The sequence below is a fragment of the Aethalodelphis obliquidens genome, unplaced genomic scaffold (assembly GCF_003676395.1).
Source record: "Aethalodelphis obliquidens isolate GAN/ISIS:26980383/991018 unplaced genomic scaffold, ASM367639v1 scaffold12, whole genome shotgun sequence".
Taxonomy (NCBI): Eukaryota; Metazoa; Chordata; class Mammalia; order Artiodactyla; family Delphinidae; genus Aethalodelphis; species Aethalodelphis obliquidens.
In genome coordinates, this window is record NW_020837956.1 from 18,452,089 (window position 1) to 18,470,914 (window position 18,826).

The window sequence follows — 18,826 nt, forward strand, 5'->3', positions numbered from 1 at the left end:
TTATCTTACAGTAGTGTTTGTTCTATATGACAAATATTTTATGTGGTTCAGTTGTTTTCATGTATTACTTATTCCTTGTGTCTTAGAATGCTGCAGAGTTTTACAACAGTGTGAAAATACACCAGAGTCAAGTAGAATATAAAAAAATCTCAGCCAGTTTTTCTAGCGTTGTTCCTGGACCTCTTGGAGGGTAGGATTTGGACATCTTCAATTTTTAACAAACATCACCAGTGATTCTAATGCACAATAAATTGGTTTTTTTCACAATAAATTTTGGAGTGCTGTTAAGCATTGCAGAGGGTGTACTATATCCTTCAATGCTATCAACCTTTATGGTATTAATATAATAATAGCTATCATTTATTGCAGTTCTACTATGTGTCAGGCACAGAACTATTTTATTTGTTATCTCTGATGTAGCAATTCTGCAAAGTAGATGTTGTTATTCCCATTTTGCAGATGAGGAAACAGATTTGGAGAGGTTAAGCGACTTGCTCAAGACCACACTGCTGGTAAGTGCTTGAACGGGCATTCAAACCCAGTTCTACCAATGTGCTGCTGATAGCTAAGTGAGAAGTACTTGTACTAGTTAACATATTGCTTCTTTTCGCAATAAAACACACCAGCTAGTCCTTTTTTTTGGGTCTGCTCACTTTGTCCTGTATGAAGAAATTGAGATAATGCACTAGCTCAGAAAAGAGAAAATTGAAGAGAGCCAGGAAGGATAAACATTCGGTGGAGCAGTGGTTTCTCAGCTGGGAGTGATTTTGTCCCCCCTTTCCCCAAGGGACATTTGGCGATGTCCAGAAGCATTTTGGTTGTCACAACTGGAGTAAGGTGGGATTCTACTGGCATCTAGTGGGTAATGGCCAGTGATGCTGCTAAATATCTTAACTATGCGCAGGACAGCCTGGGTGCCCCACCCATGTCCAAGAATCATCCAGCTCAAAATGTTAGTAGAGCTAAGGTTGAGAAACCCTGCTTTGGAAGCATATATTAAAGACATGTCTCCAAGCTAAACATGTGAAGGCAAAGTTAGAAATTTAATGCTGATGAGGTGTGTCTTATAGTTCTCTTTAATATAGGAAAAACATTTCAGTAGGAGTGACACTTTTGGGGAGGTGATATGATGGTTTTGATATACATCTGCAGATCTATAGGTTTGAATAGGAAAAACCTGGAAATACTGAGCTCTCAATATTTATGCTTATGTAGTAGTTTTCGTAACTATTAATTTCATTAAATTTATTTTGGTGATTTGACTAACTCATAAGTTAATCTGTCTATGTCTTTTAATGATATTTTAATATTCGAGTAAGTACTAACTGGGTAGTCTTTTTTTTTTTTTTTGCGGTACGTGGGCCTCTCCCGTTGCGGTGCACAGGCTCCGGACGCTCAGGATCAGTGGCCATGGCTCACGGGCCTAGCCGCTCCGCGGCACGTGAAATCTTCCTGGACCGGGGCACGAACCCGTGTCCCCTGCATCGGCAGGCGAACTCTCAACCACTGCGCCACCAGGGAAGCCCTAACTGGGTAGTCTTTTATTAAAGCATCAATAATTTTATCTTCTTAACAGTTCTTCATCAGCGATTCACATCAGAGCCACTTGTGGAACTTTTCATATATAAATATATATAAAAATATATTAAAAATATATAAATTATATCTCTCTGTGTTATATATCTCTTTTATACATCTATATATCGATGCGTACCTGGATCCTGGAGAGCCTGATTCAACTGGGATAGAGCCTGGACTTCTGAATTTGACAAAAACTCTAAGGCATTCTGATACCACCTTTGGTTAATGACCACTTAGAAGTAATTCAGTACTCTGCCTAACGCTGCATGGCTTCCAGTGTTCTAATGAATTATCTTCAAGACAGGGCTTAAATTAATCGTAAAATCGATACTTTTTTCTGTAAGGGCTGAGAATAGGCATGTCTTGCTGGCAGTGCACATCCTACTTAGCACTTAACCATATGCCAGGCACCATGCTAAATACTTTACATGAATTGTCATTTAACCTCAAAACCCTGTGAGGTAGGTTTAATTTTAATACCTCACTTTTAGAGGAGGAAAGTGAGATTTGGTTAACTTGCTTAAGGCTGCAGGGGAAGTAAGTTTGAGGCAGGGATTCATACCCAGTTTAATGCTATATTACCTCCCTGCCCTGAATGCTGTAGTACTCTCTGCTCTAATGCTCTCAGATGTGCTTAAAATTTTTCTTTGGGGGAAAAATCAGTCTGCCCTTATGTGTATACAATAGAAGCCCTCTTATCTAGCTGGTAGATGAAAAATAGAAAAATAGGAGTCATAGTAAGGAAACGTAAATGACACTGTGAACAGTTTTTTTAAAAACTTAGAAAATATTAATCTATATTAACTTGGTAATATTTTGATGTCAGCCTTTGCTCTGAGTATGGGTTCTTTGATTGGAATTCTGTATCTTCCTTCCACAAACCACTCCTATAATGTATAGTTTACAAATTTCAGTTTCAGATTTTTTGACAGTAGCGTAAGATCTTAGACATTTAAGATCTTAATTCTTAAGGCATTAAGTGTATAATGATACACTTTTTCATGATTTTTTTTCTCCAGCCATCTTATCTGCCTCTAATTTGACAGTTGTTTTTATTGAGTCCAAAGCATTCCACCTAATTTTTGTACTAACACCTTTTGCATTATGTGTTTGTGTTTCATTGGTTTATGTAATATTTTATTAAATTATGTAATGGCAGTACTTTGTACATCTCGTATAAATAGGTTGGAGAACATGATTGACCCTTGTTAGTTATGCACACAAACCTGGGAGAAGAGTGCAACAGTGTGAGTGTCCTAAAAAGTGTAGTCTACCATCTCCAAGAATTCAGCTTGTGGTGGGCATGGTTCAGTGTATTTTACTATGGGGATGGACAGCATCACTTAGTCCAGTAAGTTGCTTAAATAGAAATCAGTTAAGAAAGCTTCTACTATACTTTGATGAGGTATTTCATGTGTAGCTGACAATTATACTATAGAAACAATTCCTACCCTTTGACTGCTTAGTCAGGAAGATAATGTTTAATAAACGTATACAGTAATAGAGTAAAAGGTACTGTATCCTGTAGAGTGAATTCTTGAAAAATGTGGACAAGTGGGAGGACCAATAGAGTAAATCAGGAATAGATTCCTAGAGGATATAGAGACCTTGAATTGAAAAAAACAGAAAAATAGGGAATTCCCTGGAGGTCCAGTGGTTAGGACTTAATGCTTTCACTGCCGAGGGCACGGGTTCAATCCCTGGTCGGGGAACTAAGATCCAACAAGCCGTGGCCAAAAAAGAAAGAAAAAGAAAGAACAGGGCTTCCCTGGTGGCACAGGGGTTGAGAGTCCGCCTGCCGATGCAGGGAGCGCGGGTTCGTGACCCGGTCCGGGAAGATCCCACATGCCACGGAGCAGCTGGGCCCGTGAGCCATGGCCGCTGAGCCTGCGCGTCCGGAGCCTGTGCTCCGCAACGGGAGAGGCCACAACAGTGAGAGGCCCGCGTACCACAAAAAAAAAAAAAAAAAAATAGTTTGGATAGAAGGAAACTGTTTACCTAATTCTGATGAACCTATGGGGAGAATATTGAACCTTTGTTTAAATCTCTTTGTTTAGGAGAAGGTAAAGGAGATTTTAAGACTGGTAACTTCCCATTAGCAACATGATAGGATGGCTGTAGGGACAGCATAAAATATTGTAGGCAGGTATTTTCCTGGACTGGATTCCAGAAAGGCAGTAACAAATTGGAGGCCTGATACATATTGTCTAACTGTAGCAACAAGGGACAAAAGATGGAAGGTGTAAATGACTATCACTGAGAATCCACTTGTTTAAAATCTCTGGATTTAAAGAAGGAAAGTAATATAATAGTGGAAAATAGGTCACCAGAGCTAAAGGGGGCAATCAGTAATGAATCAGAATTTTCTTTTTAAGAAAACTCTTGTCAGCCTTTAAAAAAACTTCAAATCTTTTGACTCAGTTGTTTAATTTCTGGGAATCCTAAATAATATTAACAATAGGGAGACACAAGAGGGAAGACATATGGGAACCTATGTTTATGTATGACTGATTCACTTTGTTATAAAGCAGAAACTAACACACCATTGTAAAGCAATTATACCCCAATAAAGATGTTAAAAAAATATTAACAATAAATTTGGAAAAAGCTCTGTGTACAAAATTTACTCCAAAAATTTGGAAATGAACAAGTTTTCATCTTGTAAGAATCATTAACTATGTAAAGTACTTAGCCTAGTGTCAGGTGCATAGTAAGTGTTTAATAAATGTTACTTATTAAGTTTGGTTTCTAAAGAAGAAAAGAGCAAAGTCAACTGATACTAGGTTAGAGTACCAGTGTTAATTGAAATTAAAAGAGCATCTTTATACTAAACTCCCTTCTCTCAACCTTGACTTTTTCAAAACCTGGTGGTATCATTCTAGAATATTTTTCTGACAAAGGGCTTTTAGTAATTAGGGGGCTCCTCGAGGTGTCAGTTGTGGATAAGTAAAATCTAAAAATGGGCAATTTAATATTGCCATATAGGCTCCCAAAATCAAGCCTAATAAATTATTTAATAAATAATTATTGTTGGGTATAGGTAGTATATGTATATGGCACAAAATTCAAAAGATATACAAAGATGTAGATTGGCCGTTACCAGTTTGTTTCCTTCTAGAAGTATGCCATGTATATGCAAGTGTGTGAGAATATAAGTACTTGTTTTTACACAAATGGTAGCATACTTTACACATTGTTCTGCAATTTGCCTTTTGCATTTTTTGGGGGTGGGCAGCTCTTTCCATGACAGTGATATAGCATCACCTTATTCTTTTTAATGGGTGCATATGTATGGGTATACCCTAATTTAACAAGTCTTATTGACAGACACTGTGGTTGTTTCTAGTCGTTTGCTAGTACAGACTGATGCAGTGACTATCCAACATGCTATTTCAGAAGATGTGTTATTAATGTTGGGCTCTGGGTGCCTTATTTGTTGAAGTCTGTGCTTCATAAGGACTCTCTGTTAATGAAGATTTCCTCCTTGCCTTTAACTTGGATGATGTTTATGGAGCGTCAAACCCAAATCCCTGGTGGATATAATGGAAATTTTTTTTTTTTTTTTTTGGCCGCACCACGCGGCACGTGGGATCTTAGTTCCCTCACTAGGGATTGAACCCACGCCCCCTTCAGTGGAAGCACGGAGTCTTAACCATTGGACCACCGGTGAAGTCCCTGGAAATTGTTAATAATAACATGGGAATTGTACAGTATTGCCAAACAGGCTTCTTCTAGGATATGAAGTATTTTGCATTATATGGATCTTCCTTAATTTAGGGGATGTGGGTGAGTAGTTTCAACATTTCTTTCAAGAGCACATCCTTGAATAAGGTAGCCAGAATAAAATGGACAGGAGGAGTAATGATGGGATATGTTAAGAGCATTCTAGAAATAGAAGATCCTCTAACCTTTCACTTTGCTTGGCATTGTGGTTTTGCTGAGTTTGATCAGTAAGAAAAATCCTTTGGGGAAAGAAGCCTCCAACTGAGCATTTTAATAGGGAGGAAGCTTAATTTTAGATTACATTACTAGTTTGGAATGAGACCTAGGATTGTTGCTAGGAGCAGAGGATAATGATAAAACATTTATAAAGAACAGCTTATAAATTGTTTTCATGATACTTAATGATTCTCACAGCAAGCCTGTGAGTTACATATGACTGCTGTTTGCATTTGACAGATGAGAAAACAGCATTGAAAAGGTTAAATTGCTAGATATCCATAATCACACAGCTGATGAGTGACATAGCAATCAACATTCTTACACTGTATCAACCATATCAACTATTTCCTTTTCTTGAAATTTACAATGAAAAGTTTACCATTTCATCAGGTATCACTGAGTTTTGCTTCTTCAGGAAGAGTACCAGGGAATCAGCTCCAGCCCTTCTTTTTCTGTTATCCCTAAATTGACTACTTGGCATGTCCTTTTTTTTTTCCCTGTGTAATAGCTTAATATTTGGGCAGGTTAGTGGTGAAGTGAGAGGGTTAAAAATTGAGTAAAGAACTATACAGAGTGGAGATTTTTTTTTTCCAGCTTAAAACCAGTGTATAAAAAGGTGTGAAAGTCAGAAGTGTTCCAGTAATTGACCAGGACTGGGATCTCATGCAAGATCCTTGAGCCTTAAAATTGAAAAGGTGAGAGGAGGGGTAGAAACTATATAGTACCTGAAAAAAAAAATCTATTATATGACACTAGGAAAACTTGAAAATTAAGCAGTCAGTCGTTTGTTTTGGACTCTACCGGGGATCTGTTTAGTGTGAAATTCAGATATAACAATTTTTATGATTTTAACTCCAAGTCTTTCATTGAAGGTATGCAACTTTCTCTTACTCTCTTCCCAGTTTTGGAATGGTCTACTCCATGACATTTCCTTGGAGGTCCAAGATATTCTACTTTGCTGTGATTCTTGTATAATTTTAACGTAATTCTTTGTTCCTGACACGTGGGATTTAAAAGATAATGGAGGGTTGGAAATAATGTTTGTTGTATGACTACTCTATCAGGCTCTTTACATTTATTAACTCATAATCCTAGGGACACACCTTGAGTATTGTTATACCCATTTTATAGATGAGAATAACTGAGGCTAGCTATATCACACTGTAGTCTAGTTACGGAGTTAAGACATGCAATTACATAAATATAACTGTTTACAGTGTAAGAGCCATGATTAGACGGTAAGAGTGGCCCGGTGAAGCAAAAAGTAGCATTTGCAGGACCACAGGCACACTACCACATGCCTGCTTCTACAAATGAACTTCCCATCGTGGCCACAGACTTGCGTGCCTAGTAGTGAAACCTTGGGGGCGAGAATCCATTAAGGATTCCTGTGTGTGGCGGGGAAGACAGGGGACTTTCCACGTGGAAAGCCGCACCGTCTTGCCCTGGGTGCTCTGCGTTTAAGGAAGTTGGTTGGGGGAGGGGGCTTGCCCTGCGGCTGCGTCCTACTCCCCGCGCCCTCCCCCTCCCAGCCTCTGCTGCCGCTAAACCCCGGAGAGCGGACCGCGCACGTCGAGATTCCTCGGCGGGCCTGGCAGAGGCTGCTGGGCATGCTCAGTGGGCAGGACCCGTTAGAGTGGCGAGTAAGGAAGCGTTGGCTCTTCTCCGGGTCTGCCTTCCCCGGTTCAGGCCCCGGCCCTGGGCTTTTGTGTGCGCGGAGCAGCAGCCGCCGCTGGCTCCCCGCGGGGCCGCCCGACCCCAGATGCCGTGTGGCCTGTCCGGTGTCCGCCGTTAACCTCGCCGCGCGGCCGGAGGAGGAGCGGGGCGGGGCGGGGCCGGCCGGCCGGCAGCCGGGCGGGCAGGAGGGCCCCGCCGGGGGTGGGGGTGGGTGCGGGGAGTCCCGCGGGGGGTGGGGGGAGGGGGCGGGCGCGGAGTCACGGGGGTGGGGTCACCGGCGGTGGCTCCGGGAGGCCGACCGGTAGGGGAGGGGGCCGTGGGGGTGGCTCGGCGGAACCAGCCCCGGCTGGGGAGCAGCGGCGACTTTGGGGGCCGGGGCCAGGCTTTCCGGGCTTCGGTGAGGCCGCCGCGGGCCCCGTCTTCCGGCGGCCGCCCGAGTTTGAGGTGATTGTTGCCGCCGCCGCCGCCGCCACCGCCCCGGCTGCCATCTCCTCCTCCTCCCGGGCCGCCGCCTCCTCCTCTTCCTCCTCCTCCTGGGCCGGGCTGATCCCCTCCCCGCTGCCGCCTCCTCCTGGGCTGGGCCCGCGGTGTCTCGTCCCCTCGCGGAGCCGCTCCTGCCGCCGCCGCCGCCGCCTCCTCATTCATCCTCGTGCACCATAGGCGGCACAGGCACCAAGATGTCCAACCGAGTGGTCTGCCGGGAAGCCAGTCACGCCGGGAGCTGGTACACAGCCTCAGGTAGGGCCCCAGGCCGGCCGGCCCTTCCGCCGCCGCTGCCTGGCCCCGCGCCCGGCCGGCCGAGGTCGGCGGCCCGGCCCCGCGCGGCGGCGGGAGAGACGAGGGCGCTGACGGCCGCCGGCCGCGGACCGCGTGGGGAGGGAGCGGGCCGGAGGCTGGCCTCGCCGCCTTCCCACCCGGGCGGCATCCCGCCGGTCAGCCCGGGGTCGGCCTCCCTCACGCTCTGCCGGGAGTTGGGCGAGAGGGAGAGTTGCCGCCTCGGCAGCCTGCGCCCTCCCTCAGGACCAGGCTCGAGGAAAGAATGTGCTCCCCGACCGAGCCTACTTGTCGCCTCCTCCGGCTCCCGGGAAGCGGGCGGCCGGCCGCAGCCACCCCCCGGGGGGACGGTTAGCCCTGCGCCCTAGCCCCGCTTCTTCCGTGCGGAGCCGAACGACCCTCCGCCCTCCAGCCGCGGGAGGGAAGCGCCTTCCTCCTTTCCCCTCCCCTCCCGTCTCCTCCCGTCCCTTCCCCTCCCATCTCCTCTCTTAGCCTCTCCTCCCCACGACGCTCCGAGCGGCGCCCGCGACCCGGGGACTTCTTAGTCTCCCGGGGTGCACACGGGCTCTGCTCGCCCGCCTCCTGCCAGGCAGTCTTCTCCCGCTCCCCTTGGCAGTTCAGAACGAGAGGCCGCATTTCCCCCTCACCTTTCAGGTGCTCAGCCGTCTTGAGAGGAGTGAAGGGTAGTACTTTTTGACATTGCCAGACCAGAGGCAGGGTCTGGGCATGTTAGGTCTGTGAGGGGACGCCCCTTTCTAGGGTTTGCTGCTCTGTCTGTTGGGGGTAGGGTAGAAGTATTGCTAAGCAGAGGCTTGGGGTGGCCTCCTAGCTCTTTTGTCAGTGTTTTCATTGTTACTGTCATTCACGAAAGGGGCAGCTGGAGATGGCATCAGCACTTTTTCCTGAGCAGCCTCCCCAGTCTCCAGTCGCTTAACACCAAGCAGGTGCTGGAACTACTTAACGCGTTGGGTCAGGTTTTGAGCGAGTTTAGTCTTCTATCGACACTGTCCAAAAATACTTTACAGCTCTTTAGGTGAGAGAGTGTAGGGACTTTCGCTTTAATAAAGCTCTTGTTAGAACGACTGTTTTCTGGGATTATTTTCAGGAGTTACATTTCTGATAAGTTGACAAAATTCCACTGTGATTCCTGAATTTTCAGTCATTTGGTATTGGCTTATCAATACCTAGACCCAAATCTTTAGTGTGGGTCGGATCATGTTTCCCTTTGCAAATAGTTGGGTTGGATAGAGACATGGTTTGTGAGAAAACAAAGATTTGGAAGAAAATTCATTTCTCTGAGGTTGCTAAGCTCGCTCATTAAATACATGCTCTTTACTGACTCACTGAAGATTTGCTGTGTTAAGAATACATAAAGGATTTGCAAGCCTAACAGGTAGCTATAGTTTTGCATTAAGCAGATGACTTTTAATGGTTATAGTGGCTTCCCTCATGGTTCCAAAGTGCTTCATAAACATTTCATCAGTTCTCACAACCTTAGCATGTCAGTTAAGCCTTTCTTGTTCAGCTTATGGGGATATGCCCAAGATTCTGTACAAACCAGTGGCAAAACAGGAATGGGAGTCCCTGGCTCCTGGTTTTGTCTTCCAATCAATGCATTATTACTATTAAAGTTATCAATGAATAATAGTCTTTTCAGGGTTGTGAGTCACTAAACTTTTTCTTCAATGTGTTTTGAAGAGATAAAAAGTCACAGTTTTCATTTTCATGGCCACTTTTTGGATAATTTATTTTGTTTTCTATACCTTTCAAAAGTGTTTTAAACTTTTGCACTGAAAATGTGGCCAGATGATTCTGCAGGAATTTTTATAGATTCTTGAACATTCTTTGCATAGTAAAATTAGGCATAGTTCACACTTCAGACTTGAAAAGACTTCTTCAGTAATCTCAAATATAAGAATCCTTTAATCCAGCTGAAAACATTCTGTGATTAAAACTATCAGTAGTGAACTAAAATGGACAACTTTCTTAAAATTTTAAAATATATTCTTATTTCCCTAAATTCTGAATGAAATCAGTAATGCAATTTTGGAATGTGAATTGTCATGGAGAACCTTATTGTTAAAAAAAAAAAAAATTCAGACCATGTGTGGTGTGTGTGTGTGTGTGTGTGTGTGAGAGAGAGAGAGAGACTTTTAAACTTGAGTAATAATTAGGGTGAATTTAAAGCAATTTAGGGGAATTCTCTGGCGGTCCAGTGGTTAGGACTCTGTGCTTTCACTGCTGAGGGCGTGGGTTCAAATCCCTGCTCAGGGAAATGAGATCTCGCAAGCCATGCATCGCTGCCAAATTTAAAAGAAAAAAAAAAGGCAATTTAGTTATAAAAGCTGATTTCATATTTTAAAAATGAATAAAAATATACGTAAGTAAATTTTGACTTGATCTAGTGACTTCTAGACCCCATTGTATCTAGATTGATAACATTGACCATTGGAAAAATTTTACTTGTATTATTATTGTTCCCTTAAACTAGGCCTAAAAACATGTAGTAGGAGAGAGACAGATGTGCTTTTGGATTGTCATTCTGTAATTCTGCAGCATTCAGATTGTGTCCATAGAATTAAAGTGCTCAATTACTGATAAAATGGTGAGATAACATTTGCTTCAGTTATATAGCTAGTTCAGAAAAAAAAAAGTGTGTATACATATATGTGTTATATATCTACATACACACCTTCGTTTTTATTTACCCCTTGTTATATGCTAGATCCTTTGATAAAAGTATCAAGTATTCCCTGCCCTCCAAGAAGATATTGGAGGATAAATTCACCCTAATTATTACTCAAGTTTAAAAGTCTCTCTCTGAAGTGTAGTAACTCAAGACAAAAAATAAATATCAGATAAATTGAGGCAGTGCTTTTAGGAGTTTGGACGAGGGTGGAATCACTTCAAAGGATTTGAATTATGCTTTGAAGGAAGGGTATTTGAGTAGATTTGAAAAGGGAGAAAGTACATTGGGGAACACCACAAAGATACAGAGGCAGGTAAGCGAAAGTAGGCCAATTTAATAAGAATGGAAGGTTCTCACGGGGTGTAGTTCACGAGCCTGGTTGGAGCTAGAGTGTAGATGCCTGTGAATGCTATGCATCATAGGGATTTAACTTATGCAGTAGGTAATCAGGACCAGTGCAGAAGTTTCTGAGTAGGGGACTGATATGCAAGTAGCATTTTAGGAAAATTAATCTCATAGGAAGGTTAATCCTTGCTTCTTTATGGGTATACAGCAGGGATCAGCAAACTCACTATGTCTGCAGTCCAAATCCAGCCTGTGGCCTTTTTTTTTTTTTTTTTTTGTGGTAAAGTCCACTAACAGAATGGTTTTTAATTTTTTTAAAAATTTATTTATTTAATTTATTTTATTTTTGGCTGCGTTGGGTCTTCGCTGCTGCGAGTGGGCTTTCCCTAGTTGCGGCGAGCGGGCCTCTCATTGCAGTGGCTTCTCTTGTTGCGGAGCACAGCCTCTAGGCGTGTGGGCTTCAGTAGTTTTGGCACATGGACTTAGTTGCTCCATGGCACATGAGATCTTCCCAGACCAGGGCTTGAACCCGTGTCCCCTGCATTGGCAGGCGGATTCTTAACCACCACGCCACCAGGGAAGCCCGGTTTTTAATTGTTGAAGGGTTTAAAAAACAAACAAGAACCAAGAAGTGAAATAGAGTCTGTATGTGGCCTGTAAAGTCTAAAATATTTACTATTTATTTGGGCCTTTACAGAAAAAAATTGTCAACCCATAGTATATATTTGTGGTTCTCAAAATGTGGTCTCTAGATCAGCGGCATAATGTGTCTGTACTTTTTCCGGATTTGCTATATCTTTCATTTCATTATTTCAGCCCTTATGATCTTCTGTCTGGACAGTTATAACTGCCTCCTAACTGTCCTTCTTTCTGCCAACTTTATTCCCTTTAAGTCCATCCTCTGCATTGCTCCCTGAATAATCTATCTGACCACATAATTTCTTTGCATAAATCTCACTGACCCATCTTTCCTGTTGGATAAGGTCTAAGTCTCTTCATGACTTGGCATCTTCCTATCTCTTTGGCCACTTCCCCCAACCCCATCCCAGTTCTCCCTTTTACTACGCTTCAGCAACTGTCTAGCAGCTGTTCATTGTTTCTTTAAATACACTGTGCTGTTTCTTATCACTGTGTTTTTATTCAAGCTGTTTCCTGTGTTGGAATGCACTTTGCCAGGATAACTCCTTCTCATCTTTTAAGGACTCAGGTGTTAACACCTCCTAGAAGCCTACCCTGATGCCTTACCTACCCCTGGCTGTTCCTTTGTGTTCCCATAATATCCTGTGTGTATCTCTATATATTTACCTTGTTATCTGTGTATGTGGTCTTCTATAAGATTATGAACTCCTAGAAGACAGGGACTATGTCTTACTAATTTTTTTGTACCCCAAGTTCTCAGCAAGCACAGGTTTTGTACATAAATTTAATAAGTATCTGAACGAGTGAACATTAAAGGGCTTAGCATATAGTACATATGGACAGAGATATTGACATTTAAATCCCTAAGAACATGGCGGGTGATATAAGACCATTGCTAGTTAAGTCTCTGAGCGTAGTATAGGTGAAGAATCTTGGTGGTAGGAAAAGATTAGAAATCATGATTCACTAGTTGGGGACCTTATTTAATGTAAGATTTTTAAAGAAGTACGACATGCATATAGAAAAGTGTACAGCTAGATGAAGTTTCACAAAATAGGCGTGTCATTGTAACTAGCACCCAGCTCAATAAACATCAGTAGTGGAATTCCCAACTCACACTGTATTCCTTGTATTCTAACACCATAGAAAAGTTTTGCCTGTTTTTGAACTCTGTATAAGTGAAATCATATAGAATAACTTGTTTGAGCTTCTTTTGCTCAACATTACATTTATGAGATTAATCCATGTTATACTGTGGTTTGTTTATTCTTGTTGTTGTGTTCTATTCTGTGAATAAACCACAGTTTTTCCATTCTACTATTAATGGACATTTTTGTTATTTACAGTTTTGCTGCTTTGAACATTTTTGTACTCTTTTTCCTGATGAATGTTTATATGCATTTTTGTTGGGTATGTACCTTAAGTGGAATTATTAGGTCATGGTTATGGCTATGGTATGTTCATTTTTAGTAGATTTTGCTGAGGTTTTACCAAGTGGTTTTACAAACTTATACTCCCACCAGAAGTATATGAGAGAATTCCAGTTGTTCCACATGTTTGTCAACACTTGGTATTGTCAGTCTTTATTTTTAGTTTTTCTTGAAGGGTGTGTAGTGGTATTGCATTGTAGTTTTGATTTTATTTTCCGATGACTAATGAAGTTGAGCACCTTTTCATATTAGGGGCCCCATGTTTATTAGTCATTTGGACCTCTGCTTTTGTGAAGTGTCTGTCAAGTCTTTAGCCCTTTTTATACTATTTACTTTTTTCATATTGATTTGTAGTTCTTTATATATTCTGGATATAGTCTTTTTAGGTATATGTATTGCAGATACCTTCTACTCTGTAGCTTTTTCAGGATCTTGGTATCTTGGTGAGTCAAAGTTCTTAATTTTAAAGAAGTCCAGTTTATCAGCTGGTTAGTATTCTTCTGTTTCCGTTTATGAAATCTCTACCTACCTCAGTGTCATGAAACTAACTTTCCTATGTTTTCTTTTAAAAGCTTTATTTTTTCACCTTTCATATTAAGGTCAATAATTCATCTGGTTGATAGCTGTATCTGTATGGTTGTGGTACATTACATAAATTTATTTTGAAATAAATGTACATATAGAAAAAGTATAAATGGGTGTACAAAATGGGTGTACACTTTGATGAATATCCACAAATATACTCTGTGTAACTATCCCCTAGCTCAAGAAATAGAACGTTTTCACCATCTCAGAGGGATATATCACATTTTAATGTTTTCTGAAATTGGTATGTTTTATATCTTAAGTGTATATTTAATGTGGGAGGTTCCTCCCCACTCCCACCCCCCCGGAAAGTGGTTGTTATACCTTATAATTACTAGTGTCATAGAAGTGAGGAAATATATCAGAGTCTAATGATTTCATAAAGCATTCTTGAACTGTTTGTATGGTATATATCTTAGTAGCAGTTTTATTTTTTAAGTTCTTTTAATTCTTTCTGTCATATTTCTAAATATATTTAATAAAATTATATCAGGGTTCTATAATTGGAAAACCACAACTTTTTTTTTTTTGGCATGTACCTTGAGTTCTAGAGTGTCAAAATATATCTTGGTGTGTGAGAAATTAAAAAACTGATACAAATATTCTCCTTTGAAGAGAAAATACTATATAATATTTACTTTTGAAATGAACTTTTTTAGGTTACTAAATATGGTTTTCTGTATGATGATGTTTGCGTCTCATCCTATTATTTAACCTTGGAGAAAGGCAAGAAGGAAAGAACAAATTTAATAGGTAAACTTGAGATTATTGCTTGATTACCTCTTTCTCACTTTCCTTCTTATCCTTTCACATGCAATTTCCAAGTCAAAAATCATCTTGCCTACCTCCATAGTGTAGTTTATATTATCTACTTTTGGGTTTTTGTCCATTTTAAAGAAGGTCAAGACAACAAGTAAAAATGTCATTTGTTAAGTGTATTCTGTAGTTACATTACATTTATGTCTGTATACCCTCTAATTTTCAAAAGGCTGCTACAAGGTTGGTATATTCTCCATTTATGGATGTGGAAACAATGACTCAGAGAGGTTGAGTAACTTGCTTAAGGTATAGTAAGTAAGTGGAAGAGCCAGTCTGACTCCAAAACTAGAGTTAAATGTTAGGGGCAGGGAGGTATGATGAGATATGCTGCCCCAAACACTGAACGTTTCTGTTCCATTCAGGTTTTTCCCAAACTACAATATAGACATTTAACTGACACTTATGTATCATTTATGGTTTATAAAGCATTTTCTGATACATTTTTGACTTTCACAATAATCTTATGATTAGGTACAGGATAGGTAAGGCAGGCAGGTCTTTAATCCATCCCCACCTTTCTATTTTATTGATGAGAAACTAAGACTTGAAGGAGGCTAAATTGCCTGAGTCATACTACTAGTAAATGGTAGAGCTAGAATTTGAACCTAGGACTTGTAGCTGAAGCCTAGTGTTCTATTTATAGTGATGCCAGAGTAAGTAAGAAGTTGAACTATTTGGAATCAGTAAGCACCTCTATAAGTGTCAGGTTAAATATATTATAAAATAATAAAAGCATAACTAAAAGCACTTAGGAATATTGAATATTATTCTTATGGTATAAATAGACAAAGGAATTGGTATATTTTAATTACTCTAGTCCTAGGATTTGAATTGGGCCTATCAAAACTTGACACTTCTGCAGAGGCTTTATTTAACTTTCAATCATTCAGTATTGGACAAACTCAGTTCTGTGTGAAAGGGACTGCTCTAGGGACTAGGTGCATAGCAGGAGATGAAAACAGACAAAAATCTCTAGAGTTTATATTCTAGTTGGGAGAGACAGACTATAAATACGGTAAGTAAGTAGAACACATAGTATGTTAGATAGAGGAAAATGCTATGGAGAATTATAAAGCAAATAAAGTGGAGCTGGTGCATAAGGAATGTTAAAGAATGGGAGAAATTTTATTTATTTTTATTAAAAAATATTTATTTGTTTAATTATTTATTTGGCTGCGCTGGGTCTTAGTTGTGGCATGTGGGACCTGCGTTGCGGCATGTGGGACCTTCGTTGCAGCATGCAGGATCTTCAGTTGCAGCATACGGGATCTTCATTTGCAGCATGCGAACTCTTAGTTGCGGCATGTGGGATCTAGTTCCCTGACCAGGGATCGAATCTGGGCCCCCTGCATTGGGAGCGCAGAGTCTTAGCCACTGGACCACCAGGGAAGTCCCCAAGAATGGGAGAAATTTTAAATGGCAAGGACAGGGTAGATGTCACTGAACTGACATTTGAGTGAAGACTTGAAGTAGGTGAAAGAACAAGCCTTGCATTCTAGGTAATTTTAGGGGTTAGGGGCTAGATAGTTTTAGGTTGAGGGTACAGCAAGTTTAAAGGTCCTGTGGCTAGAGCAGGCCTGGAGTATTTGAGGAATGCAAGAAGGTTATTGCAACTGGAATGAAGTGACATGGGGCAGAGTAGTTTGACATGAGGTTAAGAGGAAAATAAATAGCTGGAGCAGAGGCACGAAAGTGTTGTGGTCAGATGACATTAGGTCTGGAAGACCATTGTAAGGACCTTTACTTGAGTGAGATAGCCATTGGAAAGTTTTGAGCAGTTGGTGACATGATCTATTATAGTTTAGACTTACTAGAACCACTTGACTGCCATGTTCAGAGTAGACTACAGTTGGGGAGTGGTGAAGGCAGTGGCAAGGGCTGAATCAACAGTTAAGAGGAAAGTAGCAATCCAAGTTACAGATGATGGCTTGGATTGAGTAATAGCTGTGGAAGTGGGTAAGAAGTGGTTCATTACTGGGTATATTTTGAAGGTAGAGTCCAAAGGATTTGCTGATATACTTGGAGTGGAGTGTGAGAGAAAGAGAGGAGTCATGGATATTTCTTAAGGTTTATCCCTGAGATTGCAATAATGGAGTTGCTATTATCTGAGAAAGGGAAGACTTAAGAGAAACAGGTTTGGAGGGGGAAGGTTAGGAGCTCAATTTTGGTTTGTTAAGTTTGAGATGTTTACTATATAGTTAAGTGGATACATGAGTCTGGAGTTTAGGGGAGAGGCCTAGGGTGGAGCTTTAAAATTGGGAATTATCATTATGTAGATAACATTTAAAGCCAAGTGTCTGGATGAAATCACCATAGGAATCAGAGTAGCCAGAAAAAAGGGGCTTGTGAGTGAGCCTTGGAACATTTCCAACTTGAAGAGGTTGAAGAGGTGAGGGATATCATGTAAGGAAGATAGATTAAGCTTCTCATGAGGAAAAGAACGAGATGTCCTGGGAGCCAAGTAGGGAAAATGCTTTAAGGCATCTCAACACAATTTATGTAGATTTTTCTGGGCTTTTTTTCTTTGACAAACACATTTAATCTGGTCTAAGCCACTCTGGTCTTAGCCATCTCTTATGCTGCTGCCAGAGCTTCCTAACTGGTTGCCTAGTTTCCATTCTGTTCTTTACACAGCAGCCTCAGAGCTCTTTTAAAAATGTAAATAAGATAATATTCTTTTCTCAAAATCCTATCATACTTAAAATCACACTTAAAAATCCTTGCCAAGGCTTAGAAGGTTTTATATGCTTTGACCTCTGCCTAACTTTCTGATTTCATCTTCTACCACTTGTCCTTTACCTTATGTTGTTCCAGCCATTCTGGCCCCCTTGCTGTTCCCCAAATATGTCAAGCTTATTCCTGCCTTAGGACTTTTGTGTGCACTTCATAACATTGATTAATCCTGGATTGGTAGTCAAGGAAAAGGTATATTTATTGACTCTCTTATTTCCTTAGTCACAACCAGGAGAACAATTAGGGAGAGATGTTGAGAATGAATGGGATAGGTTTTCCCAAAGTGTTCTGAGAAACAGTCCCTGGAGATGCCTTTGCAGAAAGGGTTTATGGTCAAATAAGTTTAGGAAATGTTGCATCTGTTTTTCTCCATTGGGCCCAGACAACTAACAAGAGACTTGTTTTATGGCTTATTACATGGTCTGTCTTGGTGAGTGTTCTGTGTCTGTTTGAAAATAATGTATGTTTTCTGTCATTGTGGGGTAGATTGCTCTCTAAATGTTAATTAGGTTAAATTGGGTTATTTAAATCTCTACATTCCTATTGATTTTCCTTTTTTTCCTGTCAGTTCCTGAGAGCAGTTTTGAAATTTCCAACTGTAATTCTGGATTTGTCTGTTTTTTCTTTTAGTTTTGTTGATTTGTTGTTTCAAGTTTTTTGAATTTCTGTTATTTGATATACCTGTTGGGATTATATTTTGTTGATGAATTGACTATCACAGTGTATGTTCTTCTTTATATCTGGTAATATTTTTTGCTCTGAAGTGTTCCTTGTTTTGTATTAATGAAGCCAATCCAACTTTCTCATGGTTAATATTTATATGGTATATTCTTTTCCATATGTGTCAGCGTCACCAAGACCACCTTCAGGTTTGATGATTTGTTAGAAGGATCAGAGCTGTTATACTTACAGACGGGGTTTATTACAGAGAAAGAATACAGGTTAAAATGAGGGAAAGGTGCATACAGTACAGTGGAGTGCAGGAGAGACCAAGTGTGAGAGTCCAGTTGTTCCCTTAGTGACGCGTGACAACAAGTGTGCAGTATTGCCAACCAGGGAAGCTCAGCTAGGCCTTGGTACCCCGGGTTTTTCTTGGGAGCTGGTCATGTAGGCATGGAGCAAGCTTGTGACTGACCTTAGCTACTCAGTCTCCAGCCCTCCTCTCTCCTGCAGAGGTCACAGTGTGGCCCAGGGTAGCAGGAGAACAAAAAGAGGAGTTCACCATAAATCACATTGTAGCATAAACTATTTGGCAAGGCCCCAGCTATACAAAGACACTTAAAAAAATTGTGGTAGAATATATATAACAAAATTTACTGTTTTACCAATTTCTGAATGTACACTTCTCTGGCATGAGTACATTTGTATTATTTATTGGGGTGGCCAAAAAGTTCATTTGGGTTTTTTCCGTAAGATGTTACAGAATGAACTTTTTGGCCAACCCAATACAACCGTCTCCAGCATCCATCTCTAGAGTGTTTTCATCTGTTCCAACTGAAACTTTGCACCCATTAAACACTTAACTCCCTACTGACTCCTTCCTCCAGCTTTGGCAACCACTCTTCTCCTTTCTTTATGATTTCTCCTATCTTAGGTACCACATTTAGGTGGA

General features: G+C 41.0%; 1 protein-coding gene across 4 annotated transcripts in view; it reads left to right on the forward strand.

The window, feature by feature from the left end:
* The first annotated feature begins 7,053 nt into the window (after positions 1-7,053).
* Positions 7,054-18,826, forward strand: part of MEMO1 (mediator of cell motility 1) — a 129,530-nt gene continuing 117,757 nt past the window's right edge. The window contains exon 1 of one of the 4 annotated variants that reach the window (XM_027113452.1): positions 7,054-7,166. Coding sequence is in view for 2 of the 4 variants with exons in the window: in XM_027113447.1 (XP_026969248.1) it covers positions 7,878-7,938 (61 nt within the window). In the remaining 2 variants the exon portion in view is untranslated. Of the gene's footprint in view, positions 7,167-7,457; positions 7,939-18,826 lie in introns of those variants that run through there. The other 3 variants (XM_027113447.1, XM_027113449.1, XM_027113450.1) reach the window with 3 other exon arrangements.